At 49.4% G+C, this 27,649-nt stretch overlaps 1 protein-coding gene across 1 annotated transcript; it reads right to left on the reverse strand.

The window, feature by feature from the left end:
• Nucleotides 1-358: 358 nt before the first annotated feature.
• On the reverse strand, nucleotides 359-27,520 carry LOC140405358 (uncharacterized). Its single transcript, XM_072493669.1, has 5 exons — nucleotides 27,342-27,520; nucleotides 18,210-18,315; nucleotides 13,106-13,212; nucleotides 7,828-8,000; nucleotides 359-1,254 (listed from the first exon to the last, which is right to left on the reverse strand). The coding sequence occupies exons 1-5, from the start codon at nucleotides 27,445-27,447 to the stop codon at nucleotides 979-981; spliced, it is 768 nt and encodes a 255-aa protein (XP_072349770.1). The 5' UTR covers nucleotides 27,448-27,520; the 3' UTR covers nucleotides 359-978.
• Nucleotides 27,521-27,649: the final 129 nt, after the last annotated feature.

The raw sequence follows: 27,649 nt of genomic DNA on the forward strand, positions 1-27,649 counted from the left end.
AGCTACTAGACTCCTCAACGACTCTCCCTCGTACTGATCTGTTCCCTGTAAGAACGCTATTCACAATGCACTATGCTGCTCTTGTTTGGCCTTGTTCCACATTGTAACCATTCCCTATTTGCCGATGTACTTTGTCAATTATTCTTTTTGTCTACTGTGTACGTTCTCTTGAACACAAAAATGCTTTTCACTCTACTTCGGTACATGTGACAAATCAATCAATCAGTTTTTTTATGGGGCAGGGTTTCAAACTCCAAAGTATATCATGGGGTTCACCTGACCCACAACTTTTAATAGATTGTGGTTATGGGGAGCACAAGGGCCCACTTTACAGGTGTGATGCAACAGAGATCTAAAGTATTTTTAAAACAAAACAATGTTTATTCTATTAATTCAGTTAACACTTTATAAACACACAGTAAACATCTTATCAATGACAAATACTGATACTTTCTCAATTACAATATTCTATAGGTAACCTGTAGTAACTTTCCTAACAACATCCATAAGCCAAAACACTTTTTAACAAAGACAGTAGGTTTGAATTCTCTACAGAAACAGGTATTACTTTGAAATCATCAAATGAGCTGAAGACATTCTTTAGCTTGTAGAGAGATACCAGTTTACATCTGCTTGCTTTGACTGCAGCTCTCCAACTCAAAGCGAAACCAAACAGAGCCACAAAGCAGCTTTTCAGCTCAAAACGAAAGTAAAAGCAGAGCAGAGCCCAGCTCCATCCACACACTGACATCACTGCAGCTATTTGATAAACACCCATTTCTTAAAGGCACTCTCACATGACAGTTTCAAGTAAGATATTTGGAACACCGGCTAAAGGACTGGAATATACGGAACACATTTACTTTAAAATGACAGCCTGAAAGCTTGTGAAAGACGCAAAACCCCTCGATCACCAGTTCTAACTGAAAATTTACACATTTTTTATTCAATGTGGGGGAGGAGGAGGGGGAACTTGCATTAAAATTTAAATGGCCACAGAGCTGGCGTGTTCTTGATGTATTTGAGGTAATCTGGTTCATGTCCCCACTTCAATTTTGCTTGCTTTTCTAGTATCGGAATTCCACTTACGTGGGTCAGTAAATACCACAGAAATACAGGGGAGAGCACGCTGACATGATCCACTCCCTCCATTACAGAAGAAGCGGAGATGAACAACCCCGTCCATTGCAGTATTTCTCCCAGATAGTTTGGGTGACGACTATAGGCCCAGAGTCCAGTTTGAATGAATTTGCCCTAATTGAAAAGAAAATGAGAACATGGTCAAATTCTGCAAGAGCGCGTCCCTTTTATTTGTCTTCCCCATTAACTCCTGCCACACTGAACGACAACACAAGTTGGTGATAACTAATTCTACATGCAAAGACCTTAAAGCCGTGTCCTCTCCTGTGAGGAAGCTTACGATTGGAACACGAATATTAGGCTGATGAAACCAAAACAAAAAGCAAATTACTGCGGATGCTGGAATCTGAAACAAAAACAGAAAATGCTGGAAATTCTCAGCAGGTCTGGCAGCATCTGCGGAGAGAGAAGGGAGCGAACGTTTTGAGTCTGTGTGACCTTTGTCAAAGCTAAAACACAGAGAAAGTGGGAGATATTTATACTGTGGAGTGAGGGAATGAAAGATGAGTCATAGCCACAGAAACCAAGGGAAGAGAGTGCTGATAGCCACAGAAACCAAGGGAAGAGAGCCAATAGCCACAGAAACCAAGGGAAGAGTGTGCTAATAGCAGTCCCCAGAGAGAATAAATGGTGTGAAAGGCCAAACAGCAGAGAAACTAAAATCAGAGGGTAAACTGTGACAGATGTAGATGTGGGGGGAGGGGGGACATGAGTGGGAGAGGTAAAATGAGAAAAGGGGGAAGCAAAGGGGAGGAAGGCAAGGAAAGAGGGGATAAGATAGGGGAAAATATATAATAAAGAAAAATAAAAAATAAAAGACAGTTAAAATGGAATGAAAACAAGTGGGGTAGAGCTGATCATCTGAAGTTGTTGAATTCGATGTTGAGACCGGAAGGCTGTACCGTGCCTAACCGGAAGATGAGATGTTGTTCCTCCAGTTTGCGTTGAGCTTCACTGGAACATTGTAGCAGGCCAAGAACAGACATGGGAGCAGGGTCTTGTGTTAAAATGGCAAGCAACGGGAAGGTCAGGGTCCTGAATGCGCACAGACCGAAGGTGCTCAGCAAAGCGATCACCCTGTCTGCGTTTGGTCTCTCCGATATAGAGGAGACCACATTGGGAGCAGCGAATGCAATAGACCAGATTGAATGAGGTGCAAGCAAAACGCTGCTTAACCTGGAATGAGAGTTCTGAGCCTGGGATGTTAAGCATGGAAGAGGTAAAGGGGCAGGTGTTGCACCTTTTGCGATTGCATGGGAAGGTGCCATGGGTGATGGGAGAGGTGTTGAATATGGTGGAAGAGTGGACTAGATTATCCTGGAGGGAACAAAAAAAACTCTGCTTCAATTTTTATCATTTATGATGAGAGATTTCAAAAGTGGACGTGAAACATGCAGGTTTAAAACTTTGCAATGCGGAATTAACAAATTGCTTTAATCTCCATCAGTATTTCAGATCATATCAGCAAATTACATAGAACATAGAACATAGAACAATACAGCGCAGTACAGGCCCTTCGGCCCACGATGTTGCACCGAAACAAAAGCCATCTAACCTACACTATGCCATTATCATCCATATGTTTATCCAATAAACTTTTAAATGCCCTCAATGTTGGCGAGTTCACTACTGTAGCAGGTAGGGCATTCCACGGCCTCACTACTCTTTGCGTAAAGAACCTACCTCTGACCTCTGTCCTATATCTATTACCCCTCAGTTTAAAGTTATGTCCCCTCGTGCCAGCCATATCCATCCGCGGGAGAAGGCTCTCACTGTCCACCCTATCCAACCCCCTGATCATTTTGTATGCCTCTATTAAGTCTCCTCTTAACCTTCTTCTCTCCAACGAAAACAACCTCAAGTCCATCAGCCTTTCCTCATAAGATTTTCCCTCCATACCAGGCAACATCCTGGTAAATCTCCTCTGCACCCGCTCCAAAGCCTCCACGTCCTTCCTATAATGCGGTGACCAGAACTGTACGCAATACTCCAAATGCGGCCGTACCAGAGTTCTGTACAGCTGCAACATGACCTCCCGACTCCGGAACTCAATCCCTCTACCAATAAAGGCCAACACTCCATAGGCCTTCTTCACAACCCTATCAACCTGGGTGGCAACTTTCAGGGATCTATGTACATGGACACCTAGATCCCTCTGCTCATCCACACTTTCAAGAACTTTACCATTAGCCAAATATTCCGCATTCCTGTTATTCCTTCCAAAGTGAATCACCTCACACTTCTCTACATTAAACTCCATTTGCCACCTCTCAGCCCAGCTCTGTAGCTTATCTATATCCCTCTGTAACGTGCTACATCCTTCCACACTATCGACAACACCACCGACTTTAGTATCGTCTGCAAATTTACTCACCCACCCTTCTGCGCCTTCCTCTAGGTCATTGATAAAAATGACAAACAGCAACGGCCCCAGAACAGATCCTTGTGGTACTCCACTTGTGACTGTACTCCATTCTGAACATTTCCATTCAACCACCACCCTCTGTCTTCTTTCAGCTAGCCAATTTCTGATCCTGCTTAACACCTGCTATTCCTTTTTACACTTACAAATAGAGGGAAAAAGTAGGAAACAGGGGCGAAATTCTCCGGAAACGGTGCGATGTCCGCCGACTGGCGCCCAAAACGGCGCAAATCAGACGGGCATCGCGCCGCCCCAAAGGTCCGGAATGCTCCGCATCTTTGGGGGCCGAGCCCCAACATGGAGGGGCTTGGCCGGCGCCGGACGAATTTCCGCCCCGCCAGCTGGCGGAAAAGGCCTTTGGTGCCCCGCCAGCTGGCGCGGAAATGACGTCTCCGGGCGGCGCATGCGCGGGAGCGTCAGCGGCCGCTGACGGCATTCCTGCGCATGCGCAGTGGAGGGAGTCTCTTCCGCCACCACCATGGTGGAAACCGTGGCGGAGGCGGAAGGGAAAGAGTGCCCCCACTGCACAGGCCCGCCCGCGGATCGGTGGGCCCCGATCGCGGGCCAGGCCACCGTGGGGGCACCCCCCCCGGGGCCAGATCGCCCCGCGACCCCCCCCAGGATCCTGGAGCCCGCCCGCGCCGCCTTGTCCCGCCGGTAAGGTAGGTGATTTAATTTACGCCGGCGGGACAGGCAATTTATCGGCGGGACTTCGGCCCACCCGGGCCAGAGAATCGAGCGGGGGGGGGCCCGCCAACCGGCGTGGCGCGATTCCCGCCCCTGCCGAATATCCGGTGCCGGAGACTTCGGCAACCGGCGGGGGCGGGATTCACGCCAGCCCCCGGCGATTCTCCGACCCGGCAGGGGGGGTCGGAGAATCTCGCCCCAGATGTGAGTTACTAAAATATCAAATATTACTGTACTTCCATCAAATGTATATTTGCAGAATACCAGTTAGAAACCAGTCAACTTTCCAACTGACACTTTGTTTCCCCACTTCAATTCAATTTTTATCGGAATCGAGAGTCACATCTAATTAGAAATAATCTAAGCAGGTGGCAATTTTTCCCTTTTTCAGCAAGTTACCTTGATGATTGAGTCTCATTGTCATGTGAGAGTACCTTTAAGAAATGTACCTTTAAGAAATGGGTGTTTATCAGTGATGTCAGAGTGTGGGTGGAGCTGGGCCGTCTGTCAGCTTTTTACTTTCATTTTAGGCTGTTTGCTGCAAGGTGTGTTTTAGTTTTGTTTTCCGTGTTGGAGCTGAAGCCAGACAAAGCAGGTGTACTGTTGTTCTCTCTGCCATCAAAAGACTATCTCTTGATCATTTGGTGAATTCAGAATTATAAATGTTCTCAGTAGTGAATGTAAACCTGATGTGCTTCTGTTAAAAGGTGTTTCTTTTGTCTTCTGGATGTTGTTTGGGAAGTTATTAAGGATTACTTAGTGTTGTATTCTTTGGGGGTTGTATTTGAATTGATGGTTGCTAAGATGTTCACTGTATGTTTTAAAAAGGTTAACTTGAGTTCATAGAATAAACATTGTTTTGCTTTAAAAAATACTTTTCCATTTCTGCTGTCCCACACCTGTAGAGTGGGCCGTGTGCTCCCCATACCACAGTCTATTAAAGGTTGTGGGTCAGGTGACCTCCATGATACACTTTGGGGTTCTCTAAACCCTGGCCCATAACATTATCATCAACTGTCACTGAAGCCGTCTACCCGAGTTTAATGCTTCAATATAACTAGTTCAAGATGGACAGTCATTATGGCAATTTTGTTGAAACTTGTAGTTCATTTGAAGGGTATACGGTGTCCTGTGTATAACACCACAATCATGAGGAGGCCAGAGCTATTGCTGTCGTAGCTAGGAAAGAGCTGCGGTGAGTAACTCACCTCCTGACTCCCCAAAGCCTGTCCACCATCTACAAGGCACAAGTCAGGAGTGTGAGGGAATACTCTCCACTTGCCTGGATGAGTGCAGCTCCAACAACCCTCAAGAAGCTCCACACCATCCAAGACAAAGCAGCCACTTGATTGGAACCCCATCCACAAACACTCACTCCCTCCACCACCGATGCACAGTAGCAGCCGTGTGTACCATCTACAAGATTCACTGCAGGAACCTGCCACGGTTCCTTAGACAGCACCTTCCAAACCCATGGCCTCTACCATCTAGAAGGACAAGAGCAGCACGGTAGCACTGTGGATAGCATAATTGCTTCACAGCTCCAAGGTCCCAGGTTTGATTCCCGGCTTGGGTGACTGTGCGGAGTCTGCACATCCTCCCCGTATCTGCGTGGGTTTCCTCCGGGTGCTCCGGTTTCCTCCCACAGTCCAAAGATGTGCAGGTTGGGTGGATTGGCCATGATAAATTGCCCTTGGTGTCCAAAATTGCCCTTAGTGTTGGGTGGGGTTACTGGGTTATGGGGATAGGGTGGAGGTGTTGACCTTGGGTATGGTGCTCTTTCCAAGAGCTGGTGCCGACTCGATGGGCCGAATGGCCTCCTTCTGCACTGTAAATTCTATGAGATACCTGGGAGCCCCACCACCTGGAGGTTCCCCTCCAAGTCACTCACCATCCTGACTTGCAAGTTCCTTCCGTTACCTCACTGTCACTGGGTCAAATCCTGGAACTCCTCCCTAACAGCACAGTGGGTGTACCTACACCACAAGGACTGCAGCGGTTCAAGAAGGCAGCTCATCACCACCTCCTCAAGGGGTAATTAGGGATGGGCAATAAATGGTGGGCCTAGCCAGCGAAGCCCACATCCCGTAAATGAATACATTTTTAAAAAAGGAATGAATTGCATCCTTTATCTCAACCAATAATACAAGTATCCCAGGAACTGTATATCATAGAATCATAGAATTTACAGTGCCGAAGGAGGCCATTCGGCCTATCGGGTCTGCACCAGCCCTTAGAAAGAGCACCCCACTTAAGCCCGCACTTCGAACCTATCCCCGTTACCCAGTAATCTCAACTAACCTTTACTAAGGGCAATTTAACATGGCCAATCCACCTAACCTGCACATCTTTGGACACTAAGGGCAATTTAACATGGCCAATCCACCTAACCTGCACATCTTTGGACACTAAGGGGCAATTTAACATGGCCAGTCCACCTAACCTGCACATCTTTGGACACTAAGGGACAATTTAACATGGCCAATTCACCTAACCTGCTCATCTTTGGACACTAAGGGACAATTTATCATGGCCAATCCACCTAACCTGCTCATCTTTGGACACTAAGGGACAATTTATCATGGCCAATCCACCTAACCTGCTCATCTTTGGACACTAAGGGACAATTTATCATGGCCAATCCACCTAACCTCCACATCTTTGGACACTAAGGGCAATTTATCATGGCCAATCCACCTAACCTGCACATCTTTGGACACTAAGGGACAATTTATCATGGCCAATCCACCTAACCTCCACATCTTTGGACACTAAGGGACAATTTATCATGGCCAATTCACCTAACCTGCTCATCTTTGGACACTAAGGGACAATTTATCATGGCCAATCCACCTAACCTCCACATCTTTGGACACTAAGGGACAATTTAACATGGCCAATCCACCTAACCTGCACATCTTTGGACACTAAGGGACAATTTAACATGGCCAATCCACCTAACCTGCACATCTTTGGACACTAAGGGACAATTTAACATGGCCAATCCACCTAACCTGCACATCTTTGGACACTAAGGGACAATTTAACATGTCCAATCCACCTAACCTGTACATCTTTGGACACTAAGGGACAATTTAACATGGCCAATCCACCTAACCTGCTCATCTTTGGACACTAAGGGACAATTTAACATGTCCAATCCACCTAACCTGTACATCTTTGGACACTAAGGGACAATTTAACATGGCCAATCCACCTAACCTGCACATCTTTGGACACTAAGGGCAATTTAACATGACCAATCCACCTAACCTGCACATCTTTGGACACTAAGGGGCAATTTAACATGGCCAATCCACCTAACCTGCACATCTTTGGACTGTGGGAGGAAACCGGAGCGCACGGAGGAAACCCACGCACACACGGGGAGAACGTGCAGACTCCGCACAGACAGTGACCCAAGCCGGAATCGAACCTGGGACCCTGGAGCTGCGAAGCAACGGTGCTAACCAATGTGCTGCCGTGCTGCCCAAATATTGTAAATTATGTCACTGTGTCACCATTTGAAAAAATGATGGGGAAAGAGGGTCATTAAAAGTACAGCAAAATTCACTTACAACATTATCAGGATCACTTTTGAAATTCCATTTCTGTTGGTCTGCAATGGCTTCTGTAGCAAATCCCACTGTCCAGATTGTCCATGCAGCATAGTCTCGGACACACAAAGGCCGGTCCTTTTCCTGAGTGTTCAGAATTAGTGTCGGAAGAAGTGTTATGAAAATCCATACACCTAGAAAACAGGAACAAAACTTTACTTTTTATTAAAAAGGTGGCATACCTGAAATTACCATTCGAAAGAGACTCCGCTGTAGTGTTTTAGCGCCATCTATTGGTGTTCCAATGTACAGCATTGCTTGTGGTACTGCAGCCCCGACTGCAAGTGCTTTTCAAAATGCTGAGATTGTGGGATGGGAACATACACTAATTGATTTGCCTATGGGAGATCAAGTATGTACCCAGGAGTAATCAGTATTTTATTATGATACCGGACCAACCCCAACATATAGAACCTTAGTTAGGCCACACTTGGAGTATAGTGTTCAATTCTGGTTGCCACACTACCAGAAGGATGTGGAGGCTTTAGAGAGGGTGCAGAAGAGATTTACCAGAATGTTGCCTGGTATGGAGGGCATTAGCTATGAGGAGCGGTTGAATAAACTCGGTTTGTTCTCACTGGAACGACGGAGGTTGAGGGGCGACCTGATACATAGATACAGAGAAGATAGGAGTATGAGGAGGCCTTTTGGCCCTTCGAGCCTGCTCCGCCATTCATCACGATCATGGCTGATCATCCAACTCAATAGCCTAATCCTGCTTTCTCCCCATAGCCTTTGATCCCATTCTCCCCAAGTGCTGTATCCAGCCGCCTCTTGAATATATTCAAAGTTTTAGCATCAACTACTTCCTGTGGTAATGAATTCCACAGGCTCACCACTCTTTGTGTGAAGAAGTGTCTCCTTATCTCTGTCCGAAATGGTTTACCCTGAATCCTCAGGCTGTGACCCCTGGTTCTGGACACACCCATCATTGGGAACATCTTCCCTGCATCTCCCCTGTCTAGTCCTGTTAGAATTTTATAAGTCTCTATGAGATCCCCCCTCATTCTTCTGAACTCCAGCGAGAACAATCCCAACCTAGTCAATCTCTCCTCATATGACAGTCCCACCATCCCTGGAATCAGTCTGGTAAACCTTCGCTGCACTCCCTCGAGAGCAAGAACATCCTTCCTCAGAGAAGGAGACCAAAACTGCACACAATACTCCAAGTGTGGCTTCACCAAGGCCCTGCACAATTGCAGCAACACATCCCTGCTTCTATACTCGAAACCTCTTGCAATGAAGGCCAACATACCATTAGTCTTCTTTACCGCCTGCTACACCTGCATGCTTACCTTCAGCGACTGGTGCACAAGGACACCCAGGTCCCGCTGCACACTCCCCTCTCCCAATTTACAACCATTCAGGTAGTAATCTGCCTTCCTGTTTTTGCTTCCAAAATGAATAACCTCACACTTATCCAAATTATACTGTATCTGCCATTGGTTTGCCCACTTGCCCAACCTGTCCAGATCTTGCTGTAGGATCCCAGCATCCTCGTCACAATTCACCCTTCCACCTAATTTGGTATCATTTGCAAACTTTGAGATGTTACATTTTGTTCCCTCATCCAAATCATCAATATATATTGTGAATAGCTGGGGTCCCAGCACCGATCCCTGTGGTTCCCCACTGGTTACTGCCTGCCAATTTGAAAAGGACCCATTAATCCCTACTCTTTGTTTCCTCTCTGCCAACCAGTTTTCTATCCACCTCAATACATTTCCCCCAATCCCATGCGCTTTAATTTTGCACAATAATCTCTTATGCGGGACTTTGTCAAACGCCTTCTGAAAGTCCAAATATACCACATCGACTGGCTCCCCCTTGTCGACTGTACTGGCTACCTCTTCAAAGAATTGAGGTCTCCAAAATTATGAGGGGCATAGACAGGGTGGATAGTCAGAGACTTTGTCCCAGGGTAGAGGGGTCAATTACTAGGGGGCATAGGTTTAAGGTGCGAGGGGCAAGGTTTAGAGTAGATGTACGAGGCAAATCTTTTTCATAGAGGGTAGTGGGTGCCTGGAACTCGCTGCCGGAGGAGGTGGTGGAAGCAGGGACGATAGTGACATTTAAGGGGCATCTTGACAAATACATGAATAGGATGGGAATAGAGGGATACGGACCCAGGAAGTGTAGAAGATTGTAGTTTAGTCGGGCAGCATGGTCGGCGCAGGCTTGGAGGGCCGAAGGGCCTGTTCCTGTGCTGTACTTTTCTTTGTTCTTTGATCTGCTAGGATACCTGATGGGAACCCCAATTACTCTTTTAATCTCTTTTCCAATTAAGGGGCAATTTAGCGTGACCAATCCATCTAACCTGCACATCTTTGGGTTGTGAGGGTGAGACCCACGCAGACACGGGGAGAATGTGCAAACTCGACAAGGACAGTGACCTGAAGCCGTGATCAAACCTGGGCCCTCAGTGCCGTGAGGCAGCAGTGCTAACCACTGCACCGCCGTCCTGCTTAATTGCAGGAGTGATTCCACGCATAAATAGGGATATGGTGTATTAAAACACATTACATGGTATTGAACTACCCTAACATCACAGAAATACAGCTTTCACTTACTAGTTAAACAATGCTTAACAATAAAATGAAACACTTTAACTCCTAACTACTACCTCCTTTATCTCCAATCGAGCAACACCCATCACAGGTCAAAAAGCACTTTTAAATAAAGTTAGCAAACCCAGGATTACTTGCCAATCTCTGCATAGAGTTTTTTTTTAAATGACTGCTTCAACAGAGAGAGATCCTTTCAGTAAACAGCCTGCAGGACCCTATCCATCAGATTAATGCGGAATCTGACAGCCCTCTGCAAAGGCTGTTGTTCAGCTCACAGCTTCCAGAAACAAACTCAAAATTGACTGCTACCGACCTGGCTCCTCCCATTACTACATCATCTTCATCCCACTCAAATCCAATGGCCTACTTACTTACGTTTAAACACAATGTCTCTAATTATTCACTCCCCAGAAGTCATAACAAAAACCATCTCCTTGTAAAAATAAGCATGGCTTGAAAGAATGATGATCTGACATTTACAACATCTTAATTGCACCTTCTGCAGGTGCAAAGTCTGTCTTTTTAAACCAGGATTTTAAAACATTACTGCAACAAATACATATAATACAATATATATGTACCAATTTCTGACATTCATCGGAATGATCACAGCCACAGGAGGACATAGGTATTATGCACACTTACTCATGCTTTCTGCATACTACAACAGTACAAATACTGCCTTTCCAGAGATGAACACTATTAAATTCTCCTATTTGGACTTGCCAATACACCTTGTCTACTAATTACCAGTGATACCAAGTGATAAACTGGGATTTCACCACCTAGCTATAGAACAGACTAGGAAATAAGCAGCCCCTACTCTCGCTGAAATAATGCTCGGGGATCAGCTATGGTTATGTCATAGAATTTACAGTGCAGAAGGAGGCCATTCGGCCCATCGAGTCTGCACGGGCTCCTGGAAAGAGCACCTACCCAAGGTCAACACCTCCACCCTATCCCCATAACCCAGTAACCCCACCCAACACTAAGGGCAATTTTGGACACTAAGGGCAATTTATCATGGCCAATCCACCTAACCTGCACATCTTTGGACTGTGGGAGGAAACCGGAGCACCCGGAGGAAACCCACGCACACACGGGGAGGACGTGCAGACTCCGCACAGACAGTGACCCAAGCCGGAATCGAACCTGGGACCCTGGAGCTGTGAAGCGATTGTGCTATCCACAATGGTACCGTGCTGCCCACTTAGTACCGAGAGGAAGGAAATCTTTGGGAAGGAAATCTCCTTCACTTTCTTCCTCAAAGACTCAGTTGTATTGTTGACTCCAGGGAAGGTTTATGTTGTTGTGGCTTAAGTTAGCCCAAAAATACTAGCCACATCCTAACACGCACTGTGTCTCGTTCGTCCATCACCCCTGCGCTGGCTGATCTACAATGGCTCCCAGTCTGGTAACGCCGCAGTTTTCAAATTTCCATCCTTGCATTCAACTCCAGCCCCCCCCCCCCCCCCCCCCCCCCCCCCCGGCCATGGCCACGCTTTTTCCTACCTCTTCAAACTCCTGCAGCCATCACAGCTCTCAGATATCTCTGCGCACATTCAATTCTGACCTTTTCAGTGTCCCCAATTGGAATCGCTCTGCACCAGGTGGGTGTGCCAGCAGCTACGGAGATCCCAAACTCGAGCATTCCCTCCCTACACCTCTCCGCTTCAGTCTCCTCCTTCGAGACGCTTCTTAAACACCTACCTCGAAGACCACAGCTTTTGCTTGCCTGTCCTACTATCTCATGTGGCTCGGTTTCACTGCATTAAGGAAGTGAGATAAAGCGATATAAACGCAAGTTGGTTGGATTGGCCTGCCCTGCAAGCATCGACTGCATGGTTCACCCCCACTGTAAGGAACAACAGCACGGTAGCACAATGGTTAGCACGGTCGCTTCACAGCATCAGGGTCCGGGGTTCGATTCCCGGCTTGGGTCACTGTCTGTGCGGAGTCTGCACGTTCTCCCCGTGTCTGCGTGGGTTTCCTCCGGATGCTCCGGTTTCCTCCCACAAGTCCCGAAAGAAGTGCTTGTTAGGTGAATTGGACATTCTGAATTCTCCCTCTGTGACCCGAACAGGCGCCGGAATGTGGCGACGAGGGGATTTTCACAGTAACTTCATTGCAGTGTTAATGTAAGCCTACTAATAATTATGTTGCTAAAAATCAAACCTTCCCCATTTCGCCTTTTGTGATTCTCTTTTTATTGCATCCAAACCGCACTCTTAAAAGGGTTAAGTTCCTTGGCCAAGCCTGGCAATATAATAATAATAATAATAATCTTTTATTGTCACAAGTATAAAGTCTAAAAGAGAAATATTTTTGGTAATGGGGGCTATCGTTATAGTTGTCGGTTGCCCTGTGAATGTGACATAAAATGTTAAAAGCTCAACAAAAATATTTTTTTTTAAAAAAGGTTAAGTTCCCGCGGAACCTGTTGTATTGCGTACAGAGTCCACAGTATCACCACCACCCCTCATCTTCCAAAACAGCTTGGGGTGGTAGCGGGTTTGGAAATGGTTCTCTTGGTGGCTTGCTGCAAGACTCGCTGCTGCCCGCCACATAGGAACAGGAAGGCAATTCAAAGACAGAAGAATGGGGAAAATATTTTGGCAAGAAACTGATTTTTTTTTTTTAAATAAAGAGAGCCAAAAATCTTCAAGGTTTACCTTGAAGCGTCCAGTAAACAAAGAATTGTTTTGGATCAGTGCGAACGTCATTGAAACGTCTATCGCCGCCTTCCTTTAACACTCTGAAGAACAGAAATAGGCCCAATCTAGAATTGAAAAAAGACTCCGTTAGGCCTCAGACATTTCATGTAGGTTGTCTTTATAGTGTAACACTCTCTATTAAGCCGTTGCAGAACTGTTTGATGTGCACAATGCTCCATATATTTTGTTCCTGGTGCTCTGGGCTATAGCTTGAGCATTGGCGCTGAGGGGAAATATTTTGCACCAACACCGTTGGTTAAAAGTTCTAATATGATCCAAATCGGGAGCCCAAGGCCAACCAGACCCAGGGTGAAGCACAGCTAGGTTCCATGGGGGAAGTTTAGTGTCTGTGAGAAACTGCGGCCTCAACCAAACATTGGGTATTTCCCAACTTCCTCAATGTTGGTTTCAAAATGGACCACTTTGCCAGAAGATATTGTACTCGCTGGTCCATGTTAAAATTATATCAGGGCTGGTTTGATTTGCCGACATTCAGTTAAAGGCAACATAGAGGTTACAGCAATATCTATTAATATAAATGATCGTGTAAATGCCATTTCTGGGTGGCACGGTGGCACAGTGGTTAGCACTGCTGCCCCACAGCTCCAGGGACCCGGGTTCGATTCCCGGCTTGGGTGACTGTCTGTGCGGAGTTTGCACGTTCTCCCCGTGTCTGCGTGGGTTTCCTCCGGGTGCTCCGGTTTCCTCCCACAGTCCAAAGATGTGCAGGTTAGGTGAATTGCCCCTTAGTGTCCAAAAATGTTAGGTGGGGTTGCTGGGTTGTGGGGATAGGGTGGAGGTGTGGGCTTAAGTAGGGTGCTCTTTCCAAGGGCCGGTGCAGAGTCGATGGGCTGAATGGCTTCCTTCTGTACTGTAAATTCCATGATTCTATGGTTGGCAAACATGCTGAACAAGTTGAAATTCAGCTATCCAGACCAGGCAGTCCTCAGCTGGACTTCCAGTTTGTGCTGGATGAGGATGATCACCCAGGGCAGCAACAGCGTCACCACAGCTAAGTCTCAGACTGTGCAGAGAGAAGGGTGGTCAGTTAAGCTCCTGTCTCGTCCAGATAGTGCATATTAATGGACAGGGATCGGTATTCATAGAATCATAGAATTTACAGTGCAGAAGGAGGCCATTCCGCCCATCGAGTCTGCACCGACATTTGGAAAGAGCACCCTACTTAAGCCCACACCTCCACCCTATCCCTGCAACCCTTAACCCCACCTAACCTTTCTGGACACTAAGGGGCAATTTAGCTTGGCCAATCCACCTAACCTGCACATCTTTGGACTGTGAGAGAAAATCGGAGCACCCGGAGGAAACCCACGCAGATTTGCAGTAGCTTCAGGAATTTATTTCATAAAATCATAGCATCATGGAATCACAACAGGGCAGAGGGAGCCCATTTGTCTATCAGGTCTGCACTGACCCTCTGAAAAAGCACACTATCCAGGCCCACTCGCCTGCGCTATCCCCATACACCCACCTACACATCATTGGATACGACCAGACAATTGATCATGGCCAACATACCTACCCTGCACATCTTTGGGCTGTGGGAGGAACCCCGCACAGGCACAGGGAGAAAGTGATAACTCTTGTTGCGACACCCTGGGTGAGTGTACGGTCAATCCCAGCCCCACAGACCCCAGAGTCCCAATATAAATGAAATAACCAATAATTTGTATTTTCCAAAGATCTTTAACCCTTGACTGCTCCAATGAGTTACAGACACCAGATTTAGAAGTAAAACATTAACAACCTATTTATGAATAAAAAGGAGAAAAGATGAACATAAGGAAATAACAGGATAACCGTCTACCAGACTACTTAATCCCAAGATCCCATCCCACCCTCTGCCCAGACACACACAAGACAAACACCAGGTAAGGGTCAGCGAGGAATAAAATAAATCAGGGATTAAAAGAGGTAGATCGGAGATGAGTCGTCACTCTGTGGTTGTCGTTTATTGGGAACCGGTTTACTCGAGAGGTTCAGGTTGACGCAATTCTGTCCTTTGACCACCGGATGGTGTTTCACCTAGGAATTCCAGGTCAGTGCAGTTCTGGTCGCCGGCCACCAGATGGTGGTATGCACAGGCTGCTCAGGTCAGTGCACTTCTGCCTTTCTCCCACCAGATGGAGCATTCGCCTCCCGCTGAGAACAATACAGCTCTGGCCCTGGAATTCAGCTTCTTTTCCTTGCCCGATTGCTGTTTAAAACTCCTGGCGCCTTTCTCACAAATGCTTCCGCCTTAAGCTTCAATTCTTCAGCTCTTCCCAGCCCCTGACACACAGAGTTCGAAGGTTACTGACCTTTGGGAAAACTTGTACTTTCACACTCAGGTGGCGGGATTCTCCGTTTCTGAGACCAAGTGTTGACACCAACGCAGAATCAATGGACTTTTATGACAGAAAAACCGGCGCCACACCTGGACCAATTCAGCGACCGTTAAGGGGCTAGCACCGGCGCCACAGGGAACACAATCGATTCTAATGGGAAACGGTGCCGGATTCGCGGTTTCGCGATTGACACCCAAAGGCTGACAAGCTGCAGCCGCATATAAACAATTCTCACCCCCACACGCACCATCCCAGCCAACAAGATGGCAGCGGGGAGAGCAGCCCCGAGATCCATACATTGACAGCGATGCTATCAATGGTCGAATAGCTGACTGTCATTCAGCATCATTTTTAAGTGCCCATGAGCAGAAGAGTTACAGAATAGGAGCGAGAGCGCAGGAATATGGTAGCCATGCTGTGGATAAGCCGGCGTTGGACTGGGGTGAGCACAGGAAGAAGTCTTACAACACCAGGTTAAAGTCCAACAGGTTTGTTTCGAATCACTAGCTTTCGGAGCGCTGCTCCTTCCTCAGGTGAATGAAGAGGCATGTTCCAGAAACATATATAGACAAATTCAAAGATGCTAGACGATGCTTGGAATAAGAGCATTAATAGGTGATTAAATCTTTACAGATCCAGAGATGGGGTAACCCCAGGTTAAAGAGGTGTGAATTGTGTCAAACCAGGACAGTTGGTAGGATTTCGCAGGCCAGATGCGAACTGGTCCACATCAGACGCCATCTCCCTGGCCCTACACTCATCCCTAGAGCATCTCGAAAACAAGGACTCCTACATTAGACTCCTATTTGTTGACTACAGCTCCGCCTTCAACACCACAATCCCAGCCAAGCTCATATCAAAGCTCCAAAACCTAGGACTTGGCTCCCCACTCTGCAACTGGATCCTCGATTTTCTGACCAACAGACCACAATCAGTAAGAATGAACAACAACACCTCCTCCACAATAGTCCTCAACACCGGCGTCCCGCAAGGATGCGTACTTAGCTCCCTGTACACACACGACTGCGTGGCAAAACTTGGTTCCAACTCCATCTACAAGTTTGCTGACGATACGACCATAGTGGGCCGGATCTCGATTAACGATGAGTCCGAATACAGGAGTGAGATAGAGAACCTAGTGGAGTGGTGTAGCGACAACAATCTCGCCCTCAATGCCAGCAAAACTAACGAGCTGGTAATTGACTTCAGGAAGCAAAGTACTGTACACACCCCTGTCAGCATCAACAGGGCCGAGGTGGAGATGGTTAGCAGTTTCAAATTCCTAGGGGTGCACATCTCCAAAAATCTGTCCTGATCCACCCACGTCGACGCTACCACCAAGAAAGCACAACAGCGCCTATTCTTCCTCAGGAAACTAAGGAAATTCGGCATGTCCACATTGACTCTTACCAACTTTTACAGATGCACCATAGAAAGCATCCTATCAGGCTGCATCACAGCCTGGTATGGCAACTGCTCGGCCCAGGACCGCAAGAAACTTCAGAGAGTCGTGAACACCGCCCAGTCCATCACACGAACCTGCCTCCCATCCATTGACTCCATCTACACCTCCCGCCCGGCTTACTCACTCTTCCAACTTCTTCCATCGGGCAGGAGATACAGAAGTCTGAGAACATGCACGAACAGACTCAAAAACAGCTTCTTCCCATTTGTTACCAGACTCCTAAATGACCCTCTTATGGACTGATTTCATTAACACTACACCCTGTATGCTTCATCCGATGCCAGTGCTTATGTAGTTACATTGTATATGTTGTGTTGCCCTATTATGTATTTTCTTTTATTCCCTTTTCTTCTCATGTACTTAATGATCTGTTGAACTGCTCGCAGCAAAATACTTTTCACTGTACCTCGGTACACGTGACAATAAAGAAATCCAATCCAATCCAATCCAGATGGTGGGGGATGAATGTAATGCGATATCCTACCAACTGTCCCGGCTTGACACAATTCACACCTCTTTAACCTGGGGTTACCCCATCTCTGGATCTGTAAAGATTTAATCACCTGCTAATGCTCGCATTCCTAGCATTGTTTGGCATCTTTGAATTTGTCTATATATGTGTTTCTGGAACAGACCTCTTCATTCACCTGAGGAAGGAGCAGCGCTCCGAAAGCTAGTGACATCGAAACAAACCTGTTGGACTTTAACCTGGTGTTGTAAGACTTCTTACAGGAATATGGTGAAATAGCAGGGGAGTGCGTCTAATTGGATTGCTCTTCAAATGAGCTAGCACAGCCTTGACGGGCCAAAAGGGCCTCTTTCTGTGCTGTACTATTCTACGATTCCCGGTGGTGTAGGGAAGAGCCACTTCCGGGCAAACAAGATTGGCTTCTGATGGCATCTGTGTATATTTTTGAAGCTTTTTACAAAATCACGGGAGGCTCTGTGCTGTGGGGAACAAAGCTATAACAGGTGTTCGAAATGCAGACTCGTGCTATTAACCCTACACTTGCTGACTGATGAGTACCTGGCATCCAAGTTGGAAGCTGGGCATTGCCTGCAAGCCACTCATTCACCTCCCAGCAGTTGGCAGCTGGTCACTCGTCTGCCAACTTAGCCAGTGCCAGCGATTGAAAAGGTAGAGGCGAGTAAAGGCCTTGCAAAGAGAAATCCATGCCAAGGTAAAAGACCGGTCAAAAGAAAGCATACGAGCTCAGGATTGGCTTCTGAATCTGACCTGCTGAATTCTCACCTCAAGCCCCACACAGTTATCAAGGCACTCTGTATTTTCTGTCTGCAGTAGCTGGTGCCAATCCATCTGTAACTCAGGTGAGTCAGTATGATAAAGGTTCCCGACCCTGTAAATAGATGAACAATATGTTACTGAATGGACCTTCGGAACGGGAAATGGATATTTAAAAATGAGGGGCATGGGGAAGAACCTGAAAATGCTTCGAGGTTTGAGCAAGAGAAGCAAAGAAAAGAACACTTTAACACTTCAGATTCATCCCTTATTTAGTGCTTATTGCACCAACATTACAACAGCAAAACAGACTGCTCAGCCCAACTCAGTCTGCCATGTTGGAGTGTATCCTCCACACAAGCGGTCTCCTAATCCCATGTGTCCGCTCTGTTCCCAAATCCCATTATCCTCTTTCCTTCAATCACTTACCTAAACCATCACCATCTCATGGGTTACCATTGACCAGAAACTGAACTGGACCAGCCATTTAAATGCTAGGAGAACAGGTCAGAGGCTGGGAATTCTGTGGTAACTCCTCAAAGCCTGTCCACCATCTACAGGCCACAAATCAGGAGTGTGAGGGAATACTCCCCACTTGCCTGGGTGAGTGCAGCTCCAACAACACTCAAGAAGCTCAACACCATCCAGGACAAAGCAGCCCCGCTTGATTGGCACCCCATCCACATTCAAACCCTCTGTCATAATATACATCTATGTATACAATGGAGTGCAGACAGGCAGTGATTGACACACAGGATGACCAGTAAGCACACAGAACAGAGCAGCCAATCACCAGACAGGACACAACCACTATAAAGCCAGAGGGCACCAGTTTTCCCGCTCTCTCGGGACCCAGCCTCTGAGACAGTCAGAGTTAGTGAGCTGGCCAGTGTAAACACCATGTGGTAGCTAGTAAGTCTGGTTAGGCTAGTATCAGCTCTCCAGTCAAGTCAGCATAGTGTCAACCCACAGTTCAACATGTATAATAGTTTAGTTTAGATGTTAAATAAAATTGTGTTGCATCTCATCAAGTGTTGGAGGTCTGTCTCTCGCTACACTGCATCAAGTGCAGTCCACATCGACCCAGCCTACCCAACACATCACCCTCCACCACCAATGCACAGTAGCAGCCGTGTGTACCATCTACAAGATGCACTGCAGGAACTTACCAAGGTTCCTTCAGCAACACCTTCCAAACCCACGACCACTACCATTTAGGACAAGGGCAGCAGATACCTGGGAGCCCCACCACCTGGAGGTTCCCCTCCAAGTCACTCACCATCCTGACTTGGAAATATATCGGCCGTTCCTTCACGGTCGCTGGGTCAAAATCCTGGAACTCCCTCCCTAACAGCACAGTGGGTGTACCTACACCACAAGGACTGCAGCGGTTCAAGAAGGCAGCTCACCACCACCTTCTCAAGGGCAAATGAACTAATTTTTAAAAAAGATTCTGTCACCATCGACATGGAATCTCAAGGTGTCTTGTGGTGCAATTGCAACATCCCTACCTGTGATCCAGATGTTCTAGCTTTAAGTCCCACTTTAGGACTTGATGACCACAGAAGATGTACTTGTAACATGGCCAAACCGGTTGATTATCAGCCTGTAAATCTTTGCAACATGCCTGATGACAGGAGGCATGCTAGCACAGTGGTTAGCCCTGTGGCCTCACAGCGCCAGGGTCCCAGGTTCGATTCCCGGCTTGGCTCACTGTCTGTGCGGAGTCAGCACGTTCTCCCCGTGTCTGCGTGGGTTTCCTCTGGGTGCTCCGGTTTCCCCCCACAAATCCCGAAAGACGTGATGTTAGGTCAATTGGACATTCTGAATTCTCCCTCTGTGACCTGAACAGGCGCCGGAATGTGGCGACTAGGGGATTTACACAGTAACTTCATTGCAGTGTTAATGGAAGCCTACTTGTGACAATAATAAAGATTGTTATCATCAAAGAGTGGGAGAGTTTCAGGCTGAGCCGTACTGTGGAGGGTGAGGACAAATCACTGCAGTATTTTGCTGAGCAAAATCATGGCCTTATCCAATGAAAGCCCATTGTGGCCACCACCCTCTTTTGAGGGTATTCAGCCCTCCAGTCCTGTACTACTGAAACTGCTACCACCACCCTTCCAATCAACAAGCATTCCAGATCACAGATCACATTTCCTCCCTATTTCTTTCTTCTGCAAGCACTAACTCAGAGTCAAATTATTTCCCTTGCCCCATCTCTTACCTTGTGTACCTCAGTACCCTGGTTCTAAGTCACTGCCCATGTTTCCTCCGGGTGTTCCGGTTTCCTCCCACAATCAAAAGATGTGCAGGTTAGGTGGATTGGCCATGATCAATTGTCCCTTAGTGTCCAGTTAGGTGGGACTATCATAGAATTTACAGTGCAGAAGGAGGCCATTCGGCCCATCGAGTCTGCATCAGCCCTTGGCAAGAGCACCCCACCCAAACCCACACCATCACTCTACCCCCGTAACCCAGTAACCCCACCCAACCTTTTTGGACACTGAGGGCAATTTAGCATGGCCAATCCATCTAACCTGCACGTCTTCGGACTGTGGGAGGAAACCGGAGGAAACCCACGCAGACACGGGGAGAATGTGCAGATTCCGCACAGACAGTGACCCAAGCCGGGAATCGAACCTGGGACCCTGGTGCTATGAAGCAACTGTGCCAACCACTATGCTGCCCAGGATTAGGGGGATGTGGTGATGTGCATCAATGTAAATACATGTAGGCTAGCTAGACACTAGAGAGAGCACCAGTGACATCACACACACACATTCAACCAATAGATCAGGTAGATAGGACACGACCAATGGACATTCACGATACACACGGAGGTGACACGACCACAGGGGGGCATTACACCAACCCATATATAAAGGACACCACACACATGATCTGCCTCTTTCCAGTGGAGACAGTCAGTGAGTACAGACACAGGGTTGATTCAATATCACACCCACCACGTGGATTGCAGCAACTGGTTAGTCAGTCTGGGTAGCTATAGTAGGATTAGCAGTAGTGTCGAACCCGAGTAATAGAAGTGTAAATAGTTTAATAAACATGTGGAAATTATCTCCACGAGTTCTTCCGGTTGCGGCTATGCCTAGGTAGGTCGCACGTTCGGCAGCTCCCACCGGGAACGGACTTTTGGGCTCTTCAGAGGGGCCCCAACGGCAATTGTTCGACGGCTTCTAGTGTGGGAAGGTGACAGCAAGGTCCCCCCGACATTATATGGATTGGACCAGGAGTGGAGCGGTTAAAAAAGTGATCCTGATGCAGCGAAAAGTGCGAGAGAGGAAAAGCAAGATGGCGGCGGGTGGAGATCAAGCAGCATGGGCACAGTGGTCGCAGGAGCAGCAGGGGTTTCTTAGACGCTGCTTTGAGGAGCTGAGGACAGAAATTCTGGCGCCAATGAAGGCGGCGATTGAGAAGCTTGTGGAGACCCAGAAGGCCCATGGGGCAGCGATCCGGGAGGCGCGGCAAAAAGCCTCGGAGAACGAGGACGAGATCTTGGGCCTGGCGGTGAAGGTGGAGGCGCACGAGGCGCTGCACAAGAGGTGGCCGGAAAAATTCGAGGACCTGTAGAATAGGTTGAGGAGGAAGAATCTTCGGATTCTGGGTCTCCCTGAAGGAGTGGAGGGGCCCGATGCCGGGGCATATGTGAGCACGATGCTCAATTCGCTGATGGGCGCAGGAGCCTTCCCGAGGCCCCTGGAGCTGGATGGGGCTCATCGGGTCCTGGCAAGGAGACCCAAGGCCAACGAGCCGCCAAGGGCTTTAGTGGTGAGGTTTCACTGCTTTATGGACAGAGAGTGCATCCTGAGATGGGCCAAAAAAGAGCGGAGCAGCAGGTGGGAGAACACGGAGATCCGAATTTACCAGGACTGGAGTGCGGAGGTGGGTAAGAGGAGAGCTGGTTTTAACCGGGCTAAGGCGGTGCTCCATCGGAAGGGGGTGAAGTTCGGGATGCTGCAGCCAGCGCGACTGTGGGTCACGTTCCAAGATCGGCACCACTATTTTGAAACGCCTGATGAGGCATGGAACTTTATACAAACTGAAAAGTTGGACTCAAATTGAGGGTTGGTCGTGGGGGAATGTTTACTGTGTTTATTGCGTTTGGGGAATGTTCTCTGGGTTTGAGTGCTGGGTGGGGATGGGTGAATGGATTTGATGTGGGGGCTGTGGGAGAGTGTGGGCGTCGGTGTAGGAGGGGCAGGGCCCCGCGGAGGAAGAGGGGGGGGTGGAGGCCCGGGGAGTTGGGGTAAGGCCGCAAAAAGGAGCTGCGCCAGAGGGGGGCTCAGGAAAGCGCGGGCTTTTTCCCTCGTTAGGGAAGGATGGGGGCGGGGCCGGGGGGGCCGGGCGATGCTGGAGAGGAGCGCACACTGACTGCCAAGGGGTGGGGGGATTCTCATACTGGGGGGTCGATGGAAGGGCGGGAGAGGCCAGGGTCAGCAGGAGTCAGCTGACTTACGGGAGTGTCACGGGGGGAGCAAAATGGCTAGATGAGGATCTAGCGGGGGGGGGACTGGGTTGCTGCTGCATTGGTCAAATGGGAGCTGGAAGTAGGAGAGGTAGTCGGGGCTGGGGTCCGCCGCCTGGGGGACTGGAGGGTGCGGGAGGCGCGGGCACGTGGCTGGCCTAGAATAGGAGATGGCTAGTCGGCAGGGGCGGGGGAGTAGCCCCCCAATCCGGCTGATAACTTGGAATGTGAGGGGCCTGAACGGGCCGGTCAAGAGGGCCCGGGTGTTCGCGCACTTAAAGGGACTGAAGGCAGACGTGGCTATGCTCCAGGAAACACATCGAAGGTGGCAGATCAGGTTAGGCTGAGAAAGGGATGGGTAGGGCAGGCCTTTCATTCAGGGCTGGATGCGAAGAACAGAGGGGTTGCAATACTGGTGGGGAAGCGGGTGCCGTTTGAGGCAATGAATATTGTAGTGGATAATGGAGGTCGATATGTGATGGTGAGTGGTACATTGCAGGGGGTGCGGGTGGTACTGGTGAACGTATATGCCCCGAATTGGGATGATGCCGGATTTATGAAATGCATGCTTGGTCGGATTCTGGATCTGGAGGTAGGAAGCTTGATAATGGGGGGGGGGACTTCAACACGGTGCTGGACCCAGCACTGGACCGGTCTAGGTCCAGGACGGGTAAGAGGCCGGCTGCGGCCAAGGTGCTCAGGGGGTTTATGGACCAGATGGGGGGAGTGGATCAATGGAGGTTTGCCAGGCCGGGGGCCAGGGAATTTTCCTTCTTTTCCCACGTCCATAGAGCCTACTCCCGGAAAGATTTTTTCATTTTGAGTAGGGCGCTAATCCCATAGCCATCTCGGACCACGCCCCGCATTGGGTGGAGCTGGAGTTGGGGGAGGAGAGTGACCAGCGCCCGCTGTGGCGCCTGGATGTGGGACTGTTGGCGGATGAGGGGGGGTGCGGGCGGGAGCGGGGGTGCATTGAAAGATATTTGGAGGCCAACGACGACGGGGAGGTGCAGGTGGGGGTAGTCTGGGAGGCGCTGAACATGGTGGTCAGGGGAGAGCTAATCTCCATTTGGGCCCACAGGGAGAAGAGAGAGGGGAGGGAGAGGGAGAGGTTGGTGGGGGAGATTTTAAGGAGATTTAAGACAGGAGGTATGCAGAGGCCCCCCCGAGGAGGGGCTACTTAGGGAGCGACGGAACCTCCAGACGGAATTCGACCTGTTGACCACGGGGAAAGCAGAGGCACAGTGGAGGAAAGCGCAGGGGGCGACGTATGAGTATGGGGAGAAGGCGAGTCGGATGCTGGCACACCAGCTCCGTAAGAGGGAGGCAGCGAGGGAGATTGGTGGAGTTAAGGATAGAGGGGGGAATACGGTGCGGAGTGCGGTGAGAATAAACAAGGTATTTAGGGACTTCTATGGGGATCTGTACAGGTCTGAGCCCCCAGTGGGGGAGGAGGGGATGCGACGATTCCTAGATCAGCTGAGGCTCCCGAGGGTGGAGGAGGAGGTGGCTGGTTTGGGGGCGTCGATTGGGCTGGAGGAGCTGGTTAAAGGATTGGGGAGCATGCAGGCGGGGAAGGCCCCGGGGCCGGATGGGTTCCCGGTTGAATTCTACAGGAAATACGTGGACCTGCTGGGCCCGTTGCTAGTGAGGACTTTCAATAAGGTGAGGGAGGGGGGGGGACCCTGCCCCCGACAATGTCCAGGGCGCTGATTTCTTTGATCTTGAAGCAGGACAAGGATCCATTGCAATGTGGGTCGTATAGACCGATCTCGCTCCTCAATGTTGACGCTAGGTTGCTGGCGAAGGTGCTGGCTACGAGAATTGAGGACTGTGTCCCGGGGGTGATTCATGAGGACCAGACAGGATTTGTGAAGGGTAGGCAGCTAAATACAAATGTGCGGAGGCTCCTCAATGTGATTATGATGCCCTCGATGGAGGGGGAAGCAGAGGTAGTGGCAGCTATGGACGCGGAGAAGGCCTTTGATCGGGTGGAGTGGGAGTATCTTTGGGAAGTGTTGTGGAGGTTTGGGTTCGGGGAGGGGTTCATCAGCTGGGTCAGGCTGCGATATAGAGCTCCAGTGGCGAGTGTGGCCACGAACCGGCGGAGGTCGGAGTACTTTCGGCTGTACCGGGGACGAGGCAGGGGTGCCCCTTGTCCCCCTTGTTGCAGTGGCAATTGAGCCTCTGGCCATGGCACTGAGGGAGTCCAGGAAATGAAGGGGACTGGTCCGGGGGGGGGGGGGGGGAACACCGGGTGTCGTTGTATGCCGATGACCTGTTGTTGTATGTTACGCATCCAGTGGAGGGGCTGGCGGACGTCATGCGGATCCTTAGGTAGTTTGGGGACTTTTCGGGGTATAAACTCAATGTAGGGAAGAGTGAGCTCTTTGTGGTGCACTCAGGGGACCAGGGAAGGGGGATAGACGAGTTACCGCTGAAGAGGGCGGAAAGGAGCTTTCGGTACCTGGGGATCCAAGTAGCTAGGAGTTGGGGGGCCCTGCACAAGCTCAATTTGACGCGGTTGGTGGAGCAGATGGAGGAGGATTTTAAAAGTTGGGATATGCTGCCACTCTCTCTAGCGGGCAGGGTGCAGTCGGTTAAAATGATGGTCCTCCCGAGGTTTCTCTTTGTGTTCCAGTGCCTTCCCATTATGATCCCCAAGGCCTTTTTCAAACGGGTAAGCAGGAGCATCATGGGATTTGTGTGGGCGAATAAGACCCCGAGAGTGAAGAGAGTGTTTCTGGAGCCTAGCAGGGACAGGGGGGGGGGGCTGGCGCTGCCGAATTTGTGTGGCTATTATTGGGCAGCCAATGTGGCGATGATCTGTAAGTGGGTAATGGAGGGAGAGGCGGCGTGGAAGAGGTTAGAGATGGCGTCCTGTGTGGGCATGAGCCTGAGGGCGCTGGTGACGGCACCGTTGCCACTCTCGCCAACAAGGTACACCACGGGTCCGGTGGTGGCGGCGACGTTGAAGATCTGGGGGCAGTGGAGGCGACACAGGGACAGGGTGGGAACCTCGGTTTGGTCACCGATTCGGGAGAATCATCGGTTCGTCCCGGGAAGGATGGATGGGGGGGTTTCGGAGCTGGCATCGGGCAGGGATTAGAAGAATGGGGGACCTGTTCGTCGATGGGACGTTTGCGAACCTAGGGGCGTTGGAGGAGAAGTTTGGGCTACCCCCCCCCCCCCCCCCGGAAACGCTTTCAGGTACATGCAAGTGAGGGCGTTTGTGAGGCGGCAGGTGAGGGAATTTCCGCTGCTTCCGGCACATGGGATTCAGGACAGGGTGATTTCGGGTGTATGGGTTGGAGAAGGCAAGGTTTCGCGATTTATCAGGAGCTGCAGGAAGAGGAGGAGGCCTCGGTGGAGGAGTTAAAGGGCAAGTGGGAGGAGGAGCTTGGGGAGGAGATAGATGAGGGTCTGTGGGCTGATGTCCTGAGTAGGGTTAATTCTTCCTCCTCTTGCGCCAGGCTCAGCCTAATACAGTTCAAAGTTACTCACAGAGCGCCTATGACGGGTGAGGTTGAGTAGGTTCTTTGGGGCGGAGGACAGATGTGGGAGGTGCTCGGGAAGCCCGGCAAATCACGCCCATATGTTCTGGTTGTGCCCGGCGCTGGATGGGTTTTGCGAGGACTATGTCCAAGGTGGCAAACGCCCGGGTCAAGCCGAGCTGGGGATTGGCATTATTTGGGGTATCGGACAAGCCGGGAGTGCAGGAGGCGAAAGAGGCCGGTATTCTGGCCTTTGCGTCCCTGGTAGCCCGGCGGAGGATTTTGTTACTATGGAAGGATGCGAAGCCCCCTAGTGTGGAAGCTTGGATCAATGACATGGCAGTGTTCATCGAGCTGGAGAGGATAAAGTTTGCCTTACGAGGGTCTGTGCAGGGGTTCTCCAGGCGGTGGCAACCGTTCCTAGACTATCTCGCGGAGCGTTAGGAGGAGGTCAGCAGCAGCCCGGGGGGGGCGGGGGGCGTTGGGTCAAGGTGGGGGGTTTTCCCCTATTTGCACTGTGTACTGTTCTAAGGGGGGTTACTGTACATGGGGAAATCCAATGTATAATTTCCACTTGTTGTGTTCTTGTTGCTTTCTTTTTGTTGGGGGGGGGGGGGGGGGTTGTCGAAAATTTGTTGAAAAACTTGAATAATTTTTTTTTAAAGAAGTTATCTCCACGTCTGAATCTTCCTTTGTCCAGTGCACCACAAGGAAGCCGCTTAGGTTACACCTACAACATAACAAATCAGGGGATAGGGGGTGGGGAAGTGGGCCTGGGTAGGGTCCTCTTTCAGAGGGTCGATGCAGACTCGATGGGCCGAATGGCCTCCTTCTGCACTGTCGGGATTCTCTGATTCGCAAGCAGTCCAATACTGTGGGAAGAATAATTGTGGTCGTTAATTCTCTGCTCCCAGGAACTCGGAGCAGAAAACGAGTGCGCTCGGCGGCTGTGATGAACAAAAGTTACGCAATGATCAAGGAATGTTTTGTAACAACCACATTCAAAACGCCAGACAACGTCCTTGTCTTTTAAAAAGGTGAACGGAGGAACATTTGGCAAGAACTGAACAAGCCTAAAAGAAATAACACATGAAACTGAACTCTCAGTCAATCCCCGCCCCCGTTTGTAAATTTCTCAGCCCTGCGCTGAACACGAACCTGCCAAGTCATAAAACTTCTCGGTTTGCAGAATGCTGGCTGCCCCCCAGAGGCACCACTGAATGCTCAGGTCAAGCAAGGCATATTTCAGCAGAATAGTGCCCATCTCTGACCTGTACCAAACTGAAAGTCCAGGTCGCGTCAAAACACCTCTTGTCACTCACAAGGCGGAAGTACCACCCCAGCCCATCATGTGCTCTTTGTCCTGTATGGTCGATGCAGCAGATTGACACTGCATCACATTGCATGCGGTTGCTAGTCAACACAGTGCCCTAAAATACAGGGAAGTTCAGTTACTGATGGTCTTC

The sequence above is a fragment of the Scyliorhinus torazame genome, chromosome X (assembly GCF_047496885.1).
Source record: "Scyliorhinus torazame isolate Kashiwa2021f chromosome X, sScyTor2.1, whole genome shotgun sequence".
In the NCBI taxonomy this organism is placed as follows: domain Eukaryota; kingdom Metazoa; phylum Chordata; class Chondrichthyes; order Carcharhiniformes; family Scyliorhinidae; genus Scyliorhinus; species Scyliorhinus torazame.

Excerpts from the sequence above, each read along its gene's own strand:
- LOC140405358 (XM_072493669.1), bottom strand. The coding sequence starts at position 27,447 with ATGGGCACTATTCTGCTGAAATATGCCTTGCTTGACCTGAGCATTCAG. Across the intron at positions 18,316-27,341 it reads GAAGTTTTATGACTTGGCAG|GGTCGGGAACCTTTATCATA; the intron begins GTTCGTGTTCAG and ends ATCTATTTACAG. Across the intron at positions 8,001-13,105 it reads TGTTTACTGGACGCTTCAAG|GTGTATGGATTTTCATAACA; the intron begins GTAAACCTTGAA and ends CCTGTTTTCTAG.